The 19991-nt window shown below is 43.1% G+C and overlaps 2 protein-coding genes across 4 annotated transcripts; both read left to right on the top strand.

The window, feature by feature from the left end:
• Nucleotides 1-496: 496 nt before the first annotated feature.
• Nucleotides 497-10612, top strand: mlxip (MLX interacting protein). Of its 2 annotated transcripts, none has more exons than XM_037482146.2 (17): nt 497-1113; nt 2967-3073; nt 3541-3632; nt 3802-3891; nt 4007-4048; nt 4472-4643; nt 4748-4837; nt 5018-5112; nt 5591-6161; nt 6416-6525; nt 6722-6827; nt 6899-7014; nt 7247-7354; nt 7467-7594; nt 7716-7839; nt 8128-8257; nt 8932-10612. In XM_037482146.2, the coding sequence occupies exons 1-17, from the start codon at nt 791-793 to the stop codon at nt 9057-9059; spliced, it is 2532 nt and encodes an 843-aa protein (XP_037338043.2). In that variant the 5' UTR covers nt 497-790; the 3' UTR covers nt 9060-10612. The 2 variants fall into 2 exon arrangements, with proteins under 2 accessions (XP_037338043.2, XP_037338042.2); XM_037482145.2 differs by having other exon boundaries at nt 4403-4643; nt 8932-10611.
• Nucleotides 10613-13299: 2687 nt separating this feature from the next.
• LOC119224795 (leucine-rich repeat-containing protein 43-like) lies at nt 13300-19933 on the top strand. Of its 2 annotated transcripts, XM_037482148.2 has the most exons (12): nt 13300-13664; nt 15630-15842; nt 16012-16122; nt 16288-16427; nt 17073-17308; nt 17397-17557; nt 17845-17995; nt 18212-18351; nt 18431-18517; nt 18741-18947; nt 19028-19124; nt 19732-19933. In XM_037482148.2, exons 1-12 carry the CDS (start codon nt 13578-13580, stop codon nt 19902-19904), a joined length of 1803 nt encoding a protein of 600 aa, XP_037338045.2. In that variant the 5' UTR covers nt 13300-13577; the 3' UTR covers nt 19905-19933. The 2 variants fall into 2 exon arrangements, with proteins under 2 accessions (XP_037338045.2, XP_062418125.1); XM_062562141.1 differs by lacking the exon at nt 18741-18947.
• Nucleotides 19934-19991: the final 58 nt, after the last annotated feature.

The following is a 19991-nucleotide window of genomic DNA, read 5'->3' as shown; positions in this document are numbered from 1 at the left end:
CCTACGCTAAAGTGGGGTCACACATTCTGACGGCTGCTAGTTGTCAGATACGGTGACCTCTGAGCTACTGGCTCTGTGAAGACTCCAAATAAGAAAATATGTGTCCAGAGTAATGTGAAGAGATGAAATAACAACCCCAAACAATATTTTGAAGTTTAACTTCTTTATTAAGCAGTTACAGTGGGGTCACACATTCTGACAACTTAGCCAATGTGCTGGTCCATTAAATATTTTGTTCTTTCTTTTCTTAACACTACAATATGATGCTTTCATCCATGGACGTAATGTATTAACGTTTACGCCGTTTGCGTAGGCGCTCTTCTTCGCCCTCCCATGTCTAACACGCACGAGCAGACGATGTGAAACAGCGCCCACTGCGGTCACAGTTTCTGAGGGGTCACAGATTTCGGTGTAACACCTGTATCCGTTGCGTTCCTCTGTGGGCGGGGCTCTGACGGACCAATCAGAAGCTCTCACAGACTGGAACTTCCTGCTCCGGGCAGAAAACAGTCCGCAAGCTGCTTTTTTTTTGGTCAGCTGGTCGCCGCAACTCCCAGCTACGTCCACTAACGCTGTCTTACAAGTCAACAAGTTCACTTGCGCTATAAATTGCCTACAACTTAAAACATGAGTGAACCGGGACCTCTACACGGCGCCAAGTTGACAAACTTTAACCAAGAGGCCGCTACAGCCGCGTATTCTCTGCGAGCCCGATGAAAGCGAGGTTTTTTTTTGTCCTAGCTTGCTGGCTAACATTAGCTATTTGTCCCCCGGTTACCGAGTTACCGACATGGCTGCGAGAGAGACCAATTCACGGCAGACGTATCGTCGCCCACCCTCGAGGATAAAGACGGAGCAGGACGACGACTCGGACTCGGAGACCCACCTGATGGCCCTGAAGCGGCTGGACAAGCTGGAGTCTCAGATCATCCACAGCGGACACTTCATGGTGTCATCGCCGCATATCGAGCACCCTCCGAAGAAAGGCTATGACTTCGATACTGTCAACGAGCAGACCTGTCGCACCTATCGATTTGGCAACGCGAGGATGTCACATCTCTCCATAGATGCTTCACTGACCAAACTTTTTGAGTGCATGACTCTCGCGTACAGGTATGTTGTTGTTGTTGTTGTTGCAACGCATCTCGCCTCCCTGGATTCACGTGGAAACGTGACGGTGCGCTGTCATGTATTGCCCCACCTTAGCTGACCGTAGTCCTGTGCAGATAAGAAAAGTCAAGCATGAGATCCTGCTGTCACGAGGCTTCTCTTCGTGTTACTTCCTGCTTGACCACTGGTCATTTAGGGGAAGAAATTAGGTCTTCTTTTACTCTTCACCTATTCAAAATAATAAAAACCCTCCACTCACTCTCACTCACCATAATTCTAGTTAAAAGAACCAATTACAATTGCCCCCCCAAATCTGCTTAAACCCCTCCCCAATGACTGATGACGGGTAATAACGCATTTGCAGTGTTTTCTCGATTCATCCTGGCTTAATATTGGTACAAATGTTCCCATCCAGGTGTTTACACTCCCTCTCAAAGGTCACAAGATACATTTAGACGTTCGTAAAATGTTTCTTGGGGTGTGAAAATAGAACTTTATGTGGTGGAATTTGTGGATTAAGCCCTTGTCAAAAATAAAATGACCTATTTGCTATTTCTGTAATCTCAGAATTTGATGATGCGTTCTTCCCGAGCATTAAAAGTAAAAAAGAAAACACTAGTTAAATTCAAAACAATGTAAACTTGTACTTTGGGAAATGTACTGATTTGTGGTATTCTACTGAGACTTTATGACATTGAAGACGGTGCAGAGTTGTTCATTTAAATAATAATAATAATATTTCAAATCAACAACAGAGCCTGACAGCAATCAATGAGTCAACGGCATCAGTATCTGCAGCTGTTGCCTGACTGTATCAAGTCAATAAGCCCCTCCAATCGTTTTATTGGCCCAAATGTAATAACTGGACTCTCCGACTGTCTACCATCACGTATTTTGTCTGTACCCTTATTTCTGGGCACGTGCTTGACAGCTGTGGGTACTAACAATATTTCCTGCTGGATTCAGAAACTCAGCGGAGTTGCTCCTGCAGAGCCTCGGCTGCTCTTGGTTCTGTTTACAGTCGTGTTACTGTAGCGCTGGTGGAGAGCCAGCTGCTCAGAGGATCCGAATGGCACGTTCCTGGATTCACCGGGAGGACTATCTATAGGCCTGCAAAGCACCGGCCGCACTTACTGTTCTGCTGCTGTCATTCATTCGTCATTCTATTGCTTGGAGCGGGAGTGCTTACCTACTTGTTAAAACTGAGTAAGCACACAAACGACATCATAAAAGGCCGGGAAGAAGGAAATTGTGAACTCACTTTCTCATAGAGGAATTGCCACTTCCTTATCAAAGCAGACAGGAAGGTTTTCTATGAGTCACTCTCTCCGGTCCTGTTAAAAAGTGAATCAAAAACCTGTCATTTGAGAAACATTTTTAAAGTTTAATGCATACTCAGTTACTAGTTAAACCTATTCTTGTATTTAGCCATTTCAGCGAATTCAAAGTTCTTTCCAAAAAACATCTTGAAACAAAGTGAAAGCATGGAGACAAAACCGATGTTAAAGAGCCAAGATAATATATATTTAAAACAAGGTCAGGTGAGACTGGTATAAAATACTGGAATAAAAGATACACGGCAATGTAAGAAAAGTATTTGATTTAATTTAATCAAAACGCACAAAAGCTCCAGTGGCACACAGACACACGTGTCTCTTTCCTCCCTGTTTATTGCTTGTCTCCCGTCAGCCTTGTAAATATAATTCTGACTTGAACTTGTCAGATTCCTGCTTGTTTGTTTTGCCTTTTCTTAAGAAGACTTTTCAGCACACAGCAATCTACTTGTGAAGCCGTTGTATTTGTTTCACAGAAGGTCTGGTGAGATTTCATCACTGTATACCTTCTTGTCTTTTCAGTGGTAATTTGGTGTCTCCCAAATGGAAGAACTTCAGAGGTCTCAAACTGCTTTGGAGAGACAAGATCCGCCTCAACAACGCTATTTGGAGGGCCTGGTATATGCAGTGTATGACTTCCTCTTTCTTTTGGAGTGTAGAACATTTGTTACAGCATTCAAGTGACTTGATTCATCTACATTTGAGCACACGTTGCCCTTTTCATGATCAATGATGGCACCAGCCGTTATTGATGCTCTATCGTCCTACTCCAGAAGCATCATCGGTAGATTCCTAAACTTTTACAGTATGGAACTGTGTTCTGTTTTTCACGACTCCCAAGATAAGCAGCAGGCCGTCGGCAGGACTATCGATGTGTTTACGTACCACGAGTCGTTGTGTGACAGTGATCGATAGCGTCTCTCGCGTATCCCAAAAATAAACACAAACTGGGTCAAGCTTTTCTTCAGTTACAAGCTGGGCTACGGCCATTATTTGTCCACTGTAAGGAGATATTGCTGCAACATATGTTCATTTATCTTTCATTGCATTGGGAATTGAACGGAGCATGTCGTTAAGGTGGTTGTTCTGCCCACAGATGTGGAGAAAAGGGAGAATCCGGTTTGCCACTTTGCAACTCCCCTGGATGGCAGTATGGACGTAGTATGGAACATCCAGCGCTCTGCAGAGGTAAAGGCAGACACCAAGTGTCCAAACAGCAATGGGGACTTTGTTTCTAAAACATATCACGAGTATGATTTTAAGTCCGGTCTCTCAAGCATTTGCTTGTCATTGAGTTTTGAGTTTCCTTTGTCACGTGCTTTCTTTGGGATGGATCGTCTCCGTCTTTCCTCCGCAGGGTTCTGCCATGGATGGGATATGCTGGAAAAGACGAATTGAAATCGTTATCAGAGAGTACCACAAGTGGAGAACATACTTTAAAAAAAGGGTATTGTATTGTCCAGTTATCATGAATGAACTTTTGTTCAAAGCTGTCTTTTTTTGTTTTATTGTTTCTAAAATATAATGTTTATCTAATGGAGCACTCACATTCTCTTTTATAGTTACAAAAGCATAAGGATGATGACCTCTCAAGCTTGCTTAAGGTATAAAAAACTGCATCATGCTTAACCCACCAAAGTGCTGTTGTAACTTGGATGAACTGTCGTCATTACCATTTGTACTGTGAAAATTAACCAGATGTTAATATTTGTATAAATAACTCACTAAACTAGTCACCCTTCCACACTTAAATGCTTTGTAATAGATCATATATACTCTGCAAATAATATCTAAATATATATTAGTCACATACTTAAACGTATGTCCATATACAGATATGGGGATTCATTTCAGACTTGTGCATAAAGTGTTGTTAGTCAGGTCAGAGTCGTCCATGGTGGCTGCATGCTTGTGTGTCATTAACTCGCCTGCTGCTTGCATTTCTAACGCTCATAAAGGGACCTGAGGAGCAGCTACTGCTGTTCGGGGAAGTCTCTCCAGACATGCTGCGTGTCTCCTCTTATCAGGACGAGGACACTGCCGTGCGCCGGCTGCCTCGGCGGCACAACGAAACCCCCGCCCCCATGGAGATGGACCCCCTCTTTGATATGGATGTTCTGATGTCTGAGTTTTCAGACACGTTGTTCTCCACGTTGGCCTCGCACCAGCCCATAGCCTGGCCTAACCCACGGGAGATTGGTGAGCATATTGATCATCTACTTTGTGGAATCAATAGGTCATTAAGACATTGATTGGGGAATCGGTGCCACCGGCCTTCTCCCCCTCCTCTTCACCTCCAACAGCACATGCAGGGAACGCAGACATGATCCAACCAGGACTCATCCCTTTACAACCCAACCTGGACTTCATGGACTCTTTTGACCCGCTGCAAGGTAGGGAGGCGTAAGGCACCAGCCGTCGCTGCAGTAGTGCTGCACTCACCTACTAGTTCACTCCTGGTAGGAATCAGGCGCACATGTGCTACTAGCTCACCCAAAGCAGTGGGCTTTGCTTAACACCAGAGATAGTGGGATGTTACTAACCTCCAGCTAACATAGAGACTCTTGTTCCAGACTTATTTCACAGCCTCCGTCAGCCCGCCTTCCCCTCTGTTTCACCCACTGCACCACCTGTCACCCTTCAACCCAGCAGCAGCTCACAGTCACAGGTAAACAAACGCAAGGCACACGTCCAACACACCCCCCCAGGTGCCTTTCTTCAAGGAGTGGGTTACTTTTCCTGAGGATTTACGCCACTATTTTCTAGTTATTTTAACATAATATTACTAAATCTTATTAAAATAGTATTGCTCAAAAGTTATAGAAGGTAAGAAAATATTTGTCTTCTGTTTCAGTCTGTAGTGCATTTAGAAGCTTTTGTTATGTTCTCTGTGGAGTCGATAAATTCTGCATAGGTCCTTTTCAGACATTAACCATTGCAATTTAGCTTATTCTTTTTTAAATTGAAAGAAAATTAAATTGAACTTTTCCATAATTCTATTACAGTCTCCTCTCCCTTCCCTCCCAACTCAACAAAAAGGGACATTGTCTAGTATAAAAAGTTACGCTGTCTTTGCTGCTAGATGGTCAGGACTTTCAAAGTTAAGCTTAATCAATGTTTGTTCCTTTCCCTTTAACCTTTGCCAGGCCCTCTTAATGTCCTCCATGCTCACAAGCGACAACATCTCCCCTCCTGGCCACCTGCCCCTCCCCTCTCCCATGGCCAGTCCAACAGAGGGTGGTGGTGGTGCTGCAGCATATGAACAGAACTACCTACCTCTGTTTCCAGGGCATGTGGCGCCCAGTGATCAAGCAGCAAGTCCCTCAGTCCGTCCGCCGTTATCCCATGATCCTCTGTCCCAGTGTCATCCAGGTCAGGACTCGGCGTCGGCAGCCTCCATGGTTCCGTCGCCCTTGGACGACGCCTCAGCTCAGGATGAGGCTGTAGAACCACCTGTGATTACCCACAAGACCCCCGCTGTCAAACCCAGCGACACGGCATCCACCTTCAGCCATGCCTCCGGCTACGGCTCCATATCCACACAGCCTCCTCCTTCTCCACTTCAGCCCATGGCTCCATTACCTGCCACGCCTGTCCAACACCCGCAGACGTTTGCCCTGCCACGCCCCTTTTACTCACCCAGCGCCACCAAAAACCGCCCCGTGCAAAGGATTGCCCCCGCGAACACCCTCCCCTCCTCCATCCTCCTCCGCACAGGTTTGTTCTTTCTGGTCTTGGGGTCTCAGGTTGTTGATCTGTATGTGGAGCTGGTACATAAACTTAATCCCCACCAGAGAGCGCTCAAGCCTTTCCTAAAGCAAACCACTGAGCCTTTAGGCTGCCGCTTTGTAAAGTAAATTTCAAGATATTAAATGCAATGTTGTCCTAACCAATGGAAGATGAAAAAGGCAGAGGAAATTCTATCTATCTATGCGTTTTGGCATAATACTAATTTCTTGTTTTCATCCCAGCAACCCCTTTCCAAGGTCACACCAGTGCTGTGATCGTTACACCATCGCCTCTAAAAGCAGACGTGGTCCATAACACTGGAGTGGTCATCACTCCTTCTCAACTTGGAGGGGTATGTTTACAGATCTTACCAAACAGTGGGTCCTTACGTTGTTGAGTTTCCAATAGAAAGTCACAAAACTACATTTCATTGTTTGTTTCTCTGTGATGTGCATAATTCACCAGTGTTGTCTTAAAACATGTGATCGGTTACAAGGTCATAGAATGACATTTTGAAGCCCTTTTTGTTTTCTTTCCATGTGTCTCAGACTCCTGGATTTCACGTCTTACCTCAGACACAGAAGTCTCCTCTGCCGATTGTCCCCAAAGAGAAATCTTCCAGCCGCAGAAGTCAGAAAGCGGCCTCTGCTGTCGGTGAGCGTCGGCTCGGGTACGACATCGTAGCTGAAAGCTCTCCGCTTGTTAACTTGTTTTTGCTTTTTCAGGTCACAGTCAGCCGGGATCAGGTCAAGGATCACCGCATGGCTTAGATCAAGTTTCTAGTCCCCAGTCACTGATCAGCAGCAGCATTACACCGCTGGTAAAGAATGAACAAAATCAGGTCTGTGTCTTTTTCATCTTTTATGTTAAATGGTTTGCTTTGTGTGTTTTGAAACATTTTTTGAGGATGTCATTATTTAAATGACATATTGGCCTCTACAGGCTTCATTTTTTGTAATGAATCAATAAAATGACATGTTATGTTAAAGCATGTAAGCCATCCACTCCAATGCTAAAGATTCCTGAAGACACAGTAACACTGTTGTAATATTTCCACTGCTGTTTTGGAACAGAGCCGGAGGACAACATACATATCTGCAGAGCAAAAGAGGCGATCAAACATAAACATTGGCTTTAAAACACTCTGCAATATGGTTCCGACCTTAAAGTCACAATCAAATGTAAGTCTGTGTGGTCATTAAACTTCACACAACATCCACAATGGATTCATATATATATATATATATATGTGGATTTCTTTCCTACCATATGAATTTGCTTTGTGCCTTTTAGATGAGTAACGCAGTCACGTTGCAGAAGACTGTGGATCACATTTGGAAGCTCCAGCAGGAGAGACAGCAAGTGCTGGAGGAGGTCAAGATGCTCCGAGAGGAGATCGAGGAGATCAACACCGCCATCGGGTATGTTTAAAAAACGTAATGAGCAGGAGGATGTGGATGAGGTTCTGACCACTGCTTGTCACGCCACGCCTCTCCTGATATTTACACACAGCACATTCATTCTCCACTGGTTCCGTCTCAGCTCGTTCCAGGAACAGTTGCCTGCAACAGGAGTCCCTGTGAGGAGAAACCGCTTGGACCACATGCAGGAGAAGTTCGATGAATATGTAAAGAATCGCACTCTTCAGAACTGGAAGTTCTGGATTGTATCCTTCAATAAAGGAGCTTTGGGACGGTTTGCTCCATACATCTTTTTTTAAACAAATTTACAGTTATTGTTTTACAAAATGACATTGTATTTAAAAGGAGAATTTCTCTGTGGTTATCTACCATGTTGAGGCATTACGGGTGTGTTAGTTCTGCCCTGTTGGGGTTAAGCACCCTGTGATTGATGCATAAATTGGTCACGTCTGAAGGTGATCATGTTAGAACTCTGAAATGCTTTTGTCTCCTTCTGCAGTCTGACTGATCCTTGACTCCTTCATTCATTCTAGTTCAGCATCATTATCAAGCCTCTCTTTGAGTCTTTTAATGGGATGGTGTCGACTACGAGCAGGGCAGAGCTCTGTCAGACCACATTGCAATGGCTCGATCGTCACTGTTCTCTCCCAGCGCTCCGACCCAGTGAGTAAAGCGCTATTTCTTCTACCCAACAACGCCCTATCAGTAGTTTTGGATCATTTGCGGCCCAGTAGGGACTTCCTTCCAGTCTCAAGTGTTCGATCACCACTGTGGTAAAAGTAAAACCACTCCGTTGCGGTTTGATACTTCATATTAATCACTATCTCTGTTTCCGTTATCAAGCAACCATCATATGAGACAAATTCAACAGTGCATATACTCATATTTAATGACGCAATAATGCGTTTAAATTGTCCATCTTCATGTGTCACACTTTCTCAGCTTTATCTTTTTTTTTTTTTTTACCTCCCACTTAAAAATAATACGCCTTTGTTCCTGACTTGGTCGGATTTTACCATGACAGCTGGTGGGTCTGACAAGAAAGATGACGTCAAAAGATCATTGAAGTCACAGTTTCAGCTGGTTGGAGGCATGGTAAACTGTTAAGAAGCTTATCGCTCCACCTTGTTCAGTTTGCTCACTACGTGTTTTGTCTTCATAGATTTAATGATGCAACGAGTTTTTTTTAGAGTCACTATTTGTAGAATGACACACAGGATGTTTCTGTGAATCCAACGGTTCAGCACTCTTGAAGGATACATCGCTTGATAATTAGCTTCAAAAAGCCGTTTGACAGTTATGCTTTTATTAAAATGCGGTTTCTTGTTTTTTTTCAGTGGTGCTGAGGACCCTCCGTCAGCTGAGCACCACCACGTCCATCCTCAGTGATCCGTCCCTGCTGCCTGATGAAGCCACACAGGCCGTCACACAGGCCGACGGGTGGCCCTGCTCTCAGAGGCAATGAGTCAATCACAAGCTTCAAGTGAAAGGGCTTCTGAACACTTGTTGTTTGCCTGTTTGAACAATATATTTAAATTTGAATCCGTTTTATAATATAAAAACACAATGTTGTTTTGAAAAGGGAAGTATGTTTTTGCGTGATTGTTCATTTTATTTACACAGTTGTAAAAAGTGAATGGATAGCATAATTCTTTTATGTAAAAAAACAGCATGACTTGAATGTGGGATTATTTCAGAACTGGTTGGCTGCATAGTTTTGGGCGTTTTGGAAGCTCTGAAACCAAAGGTTTCACATCATGAGGTCAAGGTTCGTCTGACACCCGGTGACCCGTGGGCTCTGTGATTGATCATCACAAGAAAGCTGACACCATAATTGTCTTTTTCAATTTACTCAGGTAAATGTTTATTAGAGCGTCGACAATAGTGGTTCCCTGACGGGTTCCCCCTGACGCCCTGAACAACCTTCTCACTACTTTTCTTGCTCTGCCGAGTTCCAGTAAGTGCAACAGTAAATTGTACCAGAAAGCAATTGTCTTAAAAACATGTTACACAAATGGGTCACAACAATGGAGAGACGTTATTTACAGCCCTCATAGGGAGTACAATGGAAACAGCAGTGCAGATCTATTAAATACTTCAGTGTATTCACAGTTTTTCAGGTTCTTGGATAGAGGCACAGCAGTTGCAGGCGTCTTCCTGTTCCACGATTGTCACTCAGGGATGTGCTGGTCAGTGGCATTTTGTACAATTCAGCTATGAACAAATCAAGTCAGGCTTCATTACAGCAGGAAAACATGTCTGTATAAGGGTACAGCCTGTTGTTTTCTACACTCCTAAATACACTAATTGAAAAGGTGTGTTAATGACGGACATTATGAGTATGTCTTGTGGAAAGGTACAGCACAGGGAAACCGAGTTACTGAAGCCATATTTGACAGAGTGCCTATTGACTGCTTTGAGAAGTAGACAATGTGCAGATTTAGTGAGCATGTCTGTGGATCAGCCTTAAAGTCAAAGTGCTCTTACTCAGTATCTGCAGGCTCGATCAGTGTTGCTCTCTCATCGTCACTGCGCTGTAGACGTTGATTCTAAACCCGGTTTACAATGGCACCACATTGATTATTGTTGATACCCTGCAGCTTTTTTAGTGTTTTATTGCGAATTGCAGATTGTTTTAAGTTGATTTTGTAAATTAGAAATAATTTACATGTTGATGTAGACTACTCAATTTACATTACACCTGAAAAGCATTCAACACATTACAGTGATGATCAATTAGGCCTAATGACCCGAAGTCCCAATGTGGCACCGTAGCTTGTGTGATCCTTTTATTTGTTTATTTCCTGCTCCGTCTTGGATTTAAATATGTTTGTAATACCAGGTTGGATTTCCAACTTGTAGCTTTTTCTGTGAGGGGGGGGTTTGTACCTGATGATAATGTACAGTTTATAGTTGCAGATTGGATCAGTTCATCATTTGTTTTAAGATGTAAAGATATTTTGTTCTGCATCTGAGTGTTTTTTTGTTTAACTTCCAAAGTTCATGCAGCGAGTTTTAAGATGCCTTAAATGATTTAGACTCGCAATAAAAATGAACAAAAATGAAAATCTCAACTTGGTTCATTTTAGAATAAATGTAGTTTATTGTCATACTTCTTACTTATCAGATACTGATCATAACAACAACTATGCAGTAACATCCTGAACAGGTTTCTCGTCCACATAAAACTGTATTACAAAAATATTCTAGTGATTAAAAGCTGTGTAACTTTCAAAAAATGCATCATACTAAGAAGATCAATCTAAAAACAGGTTGCTCTGCTGAGATGGTGGTCCAGAAGCTTCAGCATACATTTGACATTGAAGTTCATGTCCTGCTGTAAGGGGGGCAGGGTGCAGTCCTGGTTGATCGGCTGCGCTCTCACATACAGCTCGAGAGAAGAAAGGCCCTGGATTGCGTCCCTCAGCTTGTGGAACAGGTCCGAGGTCAGCTCGGACATCTTCAGCATGTAACAGCGGAAGGTGGAGAGATGTGTACCAGTGAGGAGCTCCTGGTCCGGCACATCGAGGTCTGTGTAGTTCAGGGAGAGGCAGGAGATGTTTGGAAGCTGTCCAGGTACATCCTGCAGGAGAGAGACTCGCTCAGTACCGTGCGTGGATGTGTCTCAGTGAGTAACACCCAGCACAACTAACCCAATATTATCAGCAAGTAACCTAATCGCCCAGAAATAACATCGGTGTTTTTCAAAAATAAATAAGTAATCGATAAAAGCTTACCAGGTGGCCCAGAATGGTCTTTATATCATTCCTGAGGCTCTCAACACCAGCATTCAAGGCACCTCTTTTTACCCCCTTTCGCAGTGCAGGCGCTGCTTCTGCACCGAGCAGGCACACCAAAATGATGACTGCAGCAGTGACAAGGAAGAGTAGAGATTAATTAGATCTAATCAAACACACACAGTGGTTGAGCAACGGCGAAGTTTAGATTGTAGGACCTGGTTTGAAATATTGTGTCACTTTTCAATAATTCTTACCAGTACAGGAATGCATGACAGTAGGAGGCCTTGTTCAGCTGCAGGTTCTCTGATGGGACAGTTTCTATGATCCATCTATCTATCGAGCATTACTTTTATTGGGATTTCTGAGATAAAGATCAACATCTTAATATTTTCCCTTGCGCATTGGCTGTCAGTGAACAAGTCATACAAGTGGAAAAGTCATACAGGCTCAGGATGTCACTTCTGGGGGTTCCCTTTTTTTCAAAAATTAACCTGGAAAGTATGCAACCTTTTGTTGTACATGTCATCATGTCATTGATGTGTGACCAAAATGTCCTACAGTGAGGTAGGGTATGTGTGCAACCGTTTCTAGGAAAACACTGAATATAAAAACAAGATAATTTATTACAATGGATTCCAAAGCTACAATCACAGTCAACCTCAATATCAGTCTAATATGCAAATAATCCCACCCAAATTCTTCGAAATCTCGTCCTATTCGCCCCTGATTGGGTAAAACTCGCTGCCATCGTTGGTAAGATTGGCTGAGAACCCTGAAACAAACCAATCAGAGGCGTAGGGGGGCGGGGTGCTCCGTGCAGGTCCGTGTACCTCTTCATCGTCCCTTTTACCGTAAAAAACAGAAAACGAAAACACTCGTTTCTCGTTTTTCGTTTTTATTCAATAACGAGATAACGGAAATGGGCAGTTGTTTTTTGTTCTTCGTTTAGAACCAAAAAACGAGACCAACTGACAACTTTTTACTCCGTTAATTACTTTTTGTGATTTTTCCGCTAAACCGGAAGTACGTAGATTTTCACAGTAAGTAACCGTCTGTAATGACAGCGGTTACCAGGGTAACAAGAGGAGAAAAGTTGATTAACGGATATAAATAAATAATCCTAGTCCTACGGGATGTGTTAGCAGCAGTTAGTTGACTACACTCGCTGCTCTTGGCTCTGATATTTATTGTCCACGTATTGTGATGCTTCAGTGAGCAGAGAGACAGTTTAAGGAGACGCAGAAGTGGCAGAATACTTGTATTTAAACCATAGATTGAATTATATATAACTATCTATTTATCTTCTTTATTACATATATATTAATGCTTTTAATTTCATTCATTATTTCATGCAATTTTAGGGTTAATTTGCGTTAATATGATTTTAGAAAAATGGGTCGACACACGCAAGCACGCAAGAGGGGTTGAAGAGGCGAAAGGGGCTGCTGCGTCTGCGTGTCCATGCGTTTCTCTAAAAACGCAGAAGCATATTTTTAACAAAACACATTTTTTGCGGATTGACTGTTGACTAGTTTACATCTGCGATTATTCACTTATTGTATTGTTCAAAATATACCTTCTTTGATCATTAATTTAGCAGTAACACGAGTCCTATGTCTGACACATTCTAACTGTGGATAACACCCTTCATGGTAATTACTCCTTGTATTTATTAGGTCTATAGATTCAGCTTGGAGTCATTTAAGAGATTAATGTATAGGATATATTAGAACCACACATATGGATATTTTCTTCAACCTCACTTGAGGTTTGGTTCTCAGCTTGTTGTTATTTTAAGCTTTAATGGGAGCTCACACTGTTCAACAAGGAGAATTCTAATGGGATTGTTAGATGAAGTTACACAGAACTCATTTGGAGCTGGAAATAGAAGGGGAGATTTGTGATCGAGTGGATATTTGGTTAATAAATATTAGCCTTTCAACATGCTAAAAAAAGATGATCAATTGTAGTGTATACCGGATAAACATCAGCATATTAGCAATGTAATGTTTGTCTAAACAATTCTCATTCTTAAACAAGGTTATATCAAGTTTTATTTGCTTTACTTGCACAAACATTTCATTTGAATTCTCAATGAGATCCTTGAGTGAGACCTAGCTGTTGCCTAGCAACTGACAAACAAATACCGGGGTGGCGTTCCCTGGCGTATTATTACAAACCGTACCTTGCGTGTCACTCAGAAATCTATTCAACGTTCTAAAGAGTAACAACTGTTGAAAGACATGAGCTCAAACAAGCTCTCTGCTGTGTTGGAGAAGCAGATTCAGCGCCTTTGTCTGAAGGACTTTCCTGTTGGACATGGCACCTGGGTGAGTTCTTTTGACTTTGAATGGGTCGCAACATTTTCTCGGCTATCTTGTGGTCTATTGAGTGGTTTTAAGCACTCACCTCACTGCAAACAGCAGCTTAGATTTAGATTAGGGCCGGGACTTTAGCGTGTTAATTACAATTAATTAATTACAATGTGAATTAAGATTAATTAATTACACTAAAAATAACACATTAAACATTTTTACACTTATTTTTTGCACCGCGGAACGTTTCTCACTAGATGAGTTTCGGCGGACCGATTATACTGGAGCACCAACTAGCGTCCATGACTTCAGACAGCATTGGTAAAGGCACAAGTGAGTTGAATTTGAATGTAACAGAGAATTGGAGGGTGGATGCACTAAAAAGGGTAAACAAATCTACACCCTGTGCCAGACTGTCAGTTTAAGGTTGTCCACAGGATGCCCTGAAGTAGACAAACATGTGATTGTCTTGAAAAATGCCCTCAGAGGCTGTAATAAGTTTCATGTCAGTGTGACCACTGAATGAGACACATCTGCTCATCTTTACTGACTCATCCTGCCTTCTCTCCCGTCAAAAAGGTGGAACCCTGCATTAGCATGGCTAATAAGTGCTAAAAGCAAAGCAATTAACATCAAATTTAGTTAATTCATCATCATTCAAAGATTCTTCATCATTCTTGACAATGCCATCATAACTCAAGTGAACGCGCCTTGTGTTTCTGCATAACCCCTAGGGTCCACTTCTCTGAAACAACCAGTGGGGACAATGCCCCCACTACTACCTCCGCGGTAGTGCGCTCAAGACTTGGCGGGTGGGATTTGAACCCACTGGCGGTGCGCACAGAGGCTTTTGGCACCCTGCACTCACCCCTACACTACCAGTCCTGGTCACAATTTGGCAACTTTGATTCTCCTATTTAACCTTGAGAATGTGAGTTAAACTTTAAAACTCTCTTTAATACTATTTCCACATGTGGGCTTGAACCCACAACCTTCAAGTGCAGTGCAGGGGCTTATGTCAGCAGCTCTTCCCCTGTGCTACTTCACCACACAGTAACCAACCCTTTGTTTGTTGTATTTAACCTTGAGCATGTGAGCTAAACCTCAAAACTCTTTTTAAATGCTATATGCACATCTGGGCTTGAACCCACAACCTTTAAGTGCAGTGCGGGGGCTTATGTCAGCAGCTCTTCCACTGTGCTACTTCACCAGACATTGACCAACCCTTTGTTTGTTGTATTTAACCTTGAGATTGCTACTCAAACCTGAAGTAAAGCCAAAGGCTCAAACCCAAGACTGGGCTTGAACACACAACCTAAGGACAGTAGCTCCTCTGCTCTTGCGCTGCACTACCTCACCATGCACAAATTAAATTTTTGTTTCTCGTATTTAACCTTGAGACTGCTACTCTAAGCTCAAAACTCTTTCAAAGCAGAAGTGATGTCTGCATGAAGGGGCATGAACCCACAACCTCAGACAGCAGGTTGGAGCCTGCTGCCCTTCAGTTGTTCCCTTGTGCTATTCAAGCACATGCCTCATTGTGTCCGTTTCTCATATTAGACCTTGGGATTGTTTACTAAACCTCAAAACTGTTTCAGTTTGAAGCCCCGACTGCAACCAAACCCTCCTTCTGAGAGAGCAGGTTTGAACTGAGGATCCTCCACACTTCAGCCCTCCTGCTATCTCCCTGCACTGTTCCACCACACACCTGTTGATGCTTTTGAATCCAACCTCAATTCTCATAGATTCTCAGGCTGGAATCCACAACACAACACACTTGTCTGCTGGAATTGGTTGAACAAAAATAAAAATCCATGTGAAAAAAATGACTTCTCACTGTTCTCAGGTCAAATATTTATGCAATTAAAATGCGATTAATTTTGATTAATTAATTACAAAGCCTCTAATTAATTATTCATATTTTTAATCGAGTCCCGGCCCTAATTTAGATATTCATAAACAGAGTGATTATGTTCTCAGAGGAGGACCGAAGGCCGAACAGAGGGAGCAGAGACCGAAGACACGGACGCCCTCCTGGATCTGCTGAGCTGCCCTCACTCCCCATGGCGCCATGATGGATCATGGAGCCCTCAAGCTCTGGCTCTGAGACAGCTTGCAGTACTCACTCCCGAACCCCTGCACCAAGACCTGATCTACAATTACTTTACAACACTTCGCATTGTGGACAAGAGTGTGAGTTGTACTTCAAAATTGATTCAACCATTGTTCTTGTGCAGTGTCGTTAAAATAGTTAAAATAATCCCAACCCCCCTCCTGATCTTGTTTAAAACACAAGAGCAATGTCAGTAAAAGCTTTTTGTAAAAGCTGAACCTGAACTGAACTTGTCCGTGTGGCGTTAAGGTCTCAGCCATCGACGACGGCCTGTTAAAGTTCTCAAAGCTGGAAGAATTGGTGCTGAGTGACAATCACATCTCACAAATCTGTGCAGAAAACCTCCCCAGCTCTTTGAAGGTCAGTTTGCTGTGCAACAGCTTTTCATTAAAGGGCCTTTATACAAAAGCACAGGTTGAGCTGCAGCAGTGCAACACAACTAACTGTTTTAACTCAAAGATCCGTGTTTTCATCTGCAGGTGATCAACTTTTGGTTTTACTCATTTTAATTGTGTGTTTTTCCAGATTTTGGACGTACGTGCCAACCGGCTGTCTGCTCTAGACAGTCTCACCACCTGCCCCCCTCCCTGCCTACAGTACCTGAGCCTCAGCTCAAACCGCCTGGGTTCACACCAAGACCTCCATCATCTTACAGGAAGACACTGGTAGGAACACTCACCGACACCGAAGTTCCTGGGTTACATTCAGCTGAACCAACACCAGCTTCAACAAGAACCTACGTATTCTCGTGTATTTTAGTTGTTGCTTGCAAGGTGAAAGCAGGGAAACATCCCATCACTATGTGTAGTTCACACACACATCCTGATGTGATGGAAGTGGGTCAGCTCCTCAGTGTTCACACCCACGAGGCTACACTGAACGTGGCGACGACCCAGTGGCTGCAGCAGTTGATGCTGTAGGGTGGAAAATATTTCAATGCAATCTTAAATAATCACAACTTCTAGAAATTCCTCCAGTAGAAGCAGCGTGAGTTCACACTTTTACACAGTTACACCCACTGTGTGGTGTGTTAAAGCTGCGAGGCACACATGGACCTCATAGATTAAATACAAACAACTACGAAATAATATGTATAGTTCTAAATGATCTAAATTAAATTAATGGGGGGGGGGGGTACCTGGAAATTGTTCCTTATGTTTATCAATTTAAGCGTAATAGATAATATAATAATATATAATATTTATAATAATATAATAATATATAATATTTATTTATTGATAATTCCAATGAATAATTCGTTTTTCTAAGTTGTTCAATGAGCTGCACGTCGCTGTTGTCTCTGACCTCAGGCCACAGCTGGTGGGTCTGGACCTGGGTCTTTGTGAGTTTGAGGACCAGCAGGCCCTGCTGAGAGCCTTGAGCACGCTGCCCTCCCTCAGGACTCTGGTGCTGGAGGGGAACCCGTTCACTCTGGCTCCCTCCTACCCGGGCTTCACCGTGGACAGTCTGCCAGGACTCTCTTGCCTGGACACATCGTGGATCTCCCCCGAGGAGAGACACCACTTTAGGGGCTTTGCCAAGAACAGTACGTCGTAGAAAAGTGAATCGGAGGCTTTTGTTTCTTTTGAATTTCCAAATACTGCATCTTTTTTGTGTTTTCTCCGTGTGTACAGACGTGGCAGTGGGCTGGGCCTCCTGCACAGTGAGTGTGGGCAGGATGCGGGGAATCCCACACCCAGTGATGAGAGTGGATGAAAACCTTTCAGACTTCCCTGTTGTCAGCTACAGCTATTTCATCACATATGAGTTCCTTAGTCATCAGGCTGGTGACCCGGTGACGTATCCTTCCAGCAGCTCTTCTCTTTTCATGTCCAACACTGGCCAGAAATTACATTTTCTTCTTATTATACAATTAGATTCAAATGTTGTCATTGTATACACTGTAAGCACCATAACAACACAAGCATGTTCAACATGTGCCTTTTGTTCTCATCAGTTTCATAAGTGCTTTATGTTGGCAATCTAATATTAAAAGAAACATAAAACATTGGCTGAGATGTAGAGTTAACAAGTGCAGAAGCTTTGATTTGAATCAGATGTTTCTGGTGGTGTTGTTACCAGAACTCAGACAGGGATTCTAAACCTGATGCAGCACAGTGCTTCAGTGACGCTGACCTACAACCGCACAGACATAGTGGGACAGAATCATCCAAACTAAACACGGGAGACTTACTGGTGGATCCAGAGGAAACCTGCCACCACATCGCATATGGTAATAATAACACGTTTCATTCCTACAGGCAAACGCACCCAAAGCCCACTAGAGCTGATGTAGGTGTGATGCTTGGATTCACCTCTGTTGACTGATCTTTTTGGCCTTGTCATCTCGGACTCGTCAAAAGCCTGACTGACATTTCTTCGTGGGTTTTTCTGCTTCCACGTGTTTGAGCCAAACTTTCGCTTGTGTATGATTGTGATTCTTCTACAGTGTCAGAACACAGCACATCAAAGCTCATGTGGTCAGGATGCATGGACTTCAGTCACACACAAACGTACATTGTGACTGATCTGGGAGGCTTGAAGAGGTTCTTGAATGGAGGATTATGTCTTACAATAGTGGAGGAAAAGGTCAAGTAAATATGGTTTGAATGGAGAAATGTTAAATGCCAAATGTGTAGGGGACTCATTCCGCCATTTTACATTTTAGGTCCAGTCATGGCCCGCGGCCTCTGAAGACGTCCTGTTGGCCAAACCCAGCCGCCCTGTCAAAGAGAAGAGCGGAAAAGGCAAAGAAGTGAGTTCATCATTTAATTCCTACCGAAAACAAACTTTAGAGTCATTGTCAGATGTTAGTTAATAAATCTGTTATCAAGTTGAGGGGATTTGTGAAGAGCAGAACACATTAGAACCTTCACTAGCTGCTTAAAGAACCAGCACATGTCACATCAGCTCTGTGGAAGAACCAAGTCTATTCAAACAGATCAAATGAACCCAATACTTTGTGGAATCTTCCTCAGTCTCCAATCAAATCTGGATCCACCAAAGACAAAAAGAAAAAATGTTTACCCGAGATGGTCCAGGACGCCCCCATCAGAAGAAAACTAGGTTCTGTCCACATCTGCCTTCAAAGCCTGGTCACAGGAGGACAAAAGGTCAATGTCCTCTGTGACCTTGGGGCTCTGCACCCTGAGACTGAGGAGGACGCTGCACAAACACCTGAAGAGGCAGGATCACATGCACAGCAGCTATAGAACAAGCCTTGAATAGTTCCATTGAACCAGAGATGTTTTTCATTCTTCTCTAGGATCTGGGAAAGAAAATCAAAGAGGACAAGAAGGACAAGGAGTCAAAGCAGAGAGGAGACAGTGGTACCAAACAGAAGAAAACAACTGCTTCCAAAGGTAATTATCTGAACACATGGCTTTTCTAACGGGGAGGAAGGAATGAATACTCTGCATATATCTTATATAATATGTTATGTATAACTATGAATACCTAAAACATCTACATACCTGTCCAAGTTACTTTACGTTGTGGAGCGAATCCATCCGTCTTACCAGGTGGGGTCCAGATGATAAATCTTCCTACTATAAGCCACCTCAATGGAATATCAAAGAATTACTGAGTGAAGACAACCTATCTCACTCTGCCCCTTTTTATTTAGTGTGTTTTAGTGCAACCAAAAAATGAAACATCTCGAGCCTCGGCATTAGACTTCCTAAATGTCCTGCCTTTAGTGACTCTGGGCACATGCAGGAATATTAATGATGCTTTTAAATCAGCATCTTGATGTACCCCATCAGTCAGGTGGATGGATTATCTTTGCACTACTAACAAAGGCTTGTGTGCAATGAAAAAGTCTCAGCTAATGCAAAAAGGGGTAAAAAAAATAAATAAGCATATCGTTAATATTTTTGTCCAGTGTGGTTTAAAGTACTGAAGAAAGTGATTTCAAGTATTTAGTCAGTAAACTCCTTCTCAGTCTGACCTTTGTGATCTTTCATGTAGGCAAAGGCAAGGGAAGGCGGGGAGGAGATGTCCACACAGACAACTCTGACTCCGTCCCAGTGGAACCAGTGACTGTGGAAGTGAACGTGGGGCTGGAGAAATGGGGCCGTGCGTCTGAAGCTCATCAACCGCTGAGCCCACAACAGAACTCCTTAAACACACAGCCCGTTTAGTCTTGAAGCCAGATTCAGGGGTGGGGGGACTTCAGTCTTGGTAACAATACAACTTTCATAACTGCGTACATTAATAAAGCACTTCAA

The sequence above is a fragment of the Pungitius pungitius genome, chromosome 5 (genome assembly GCF_949316345.1).
Source record: "Pungitius pungitius chromosome 5, fPunPun2.1, whole genome shotgun sequence".
NCBI lineage: Eukaryota > Metazoa > Chordata > Actinopteri > Perciformes > Gasterosteidae > Pungitius > Pungitius pungitius.
The sequence above is the reverse complement of the archived record's forward strand: the minus strand, read 5'-3'. Positions and strand labels throughout refer to the sequence as shown.

Excerpts from the sequence above, each read along its gene's own strand:
- mlxip (XM_037482145.2), top strand. The coding sequence starts at position 791 with ATGGCTGCGAGAGAGACCAATTCACGGCAGACGTATCGTCGCCCACCC. Across the intron at positions 3,892-4,006 it reads GAACATACTTTAAAAAAAGG|TTACAAAAGCATAAGGATGA; the intron begins GTATTGTATTGT and ends TCTCTTTTATAG. Across the intron at positions 6,526-6,721 it reads CTCCTTCTCAACTTGGAGGG|ACTCCTGGATTTCACGTCTT; the intron begins GTATGTTTACAG and ends CATGTGTCTCAG.
- LOC119224795 (XM_037482148.2), top strand. The coding sequence starts at position 13,578 with ATGAGCTCAAACAAGCTCTCTGCTGTGTTGGAGAAGCAGATTCAGCGC. Across the intron at positions 18,352-18,430 it reads TTACAATAGTGGAGGAAAAG|GTCCAGTCATGGCCCGCGGC; the intron begins GTCAAGTAAATA and ends TTTACATTTTAG. Across the intron at positions 18,948-19,027 it reads CTGCACAAACACCTGAAGAG|GATCTGGGAAAGAAAATCAA; the intron begins GCAGGATCACAT and ends ATTCTTCTCTAG.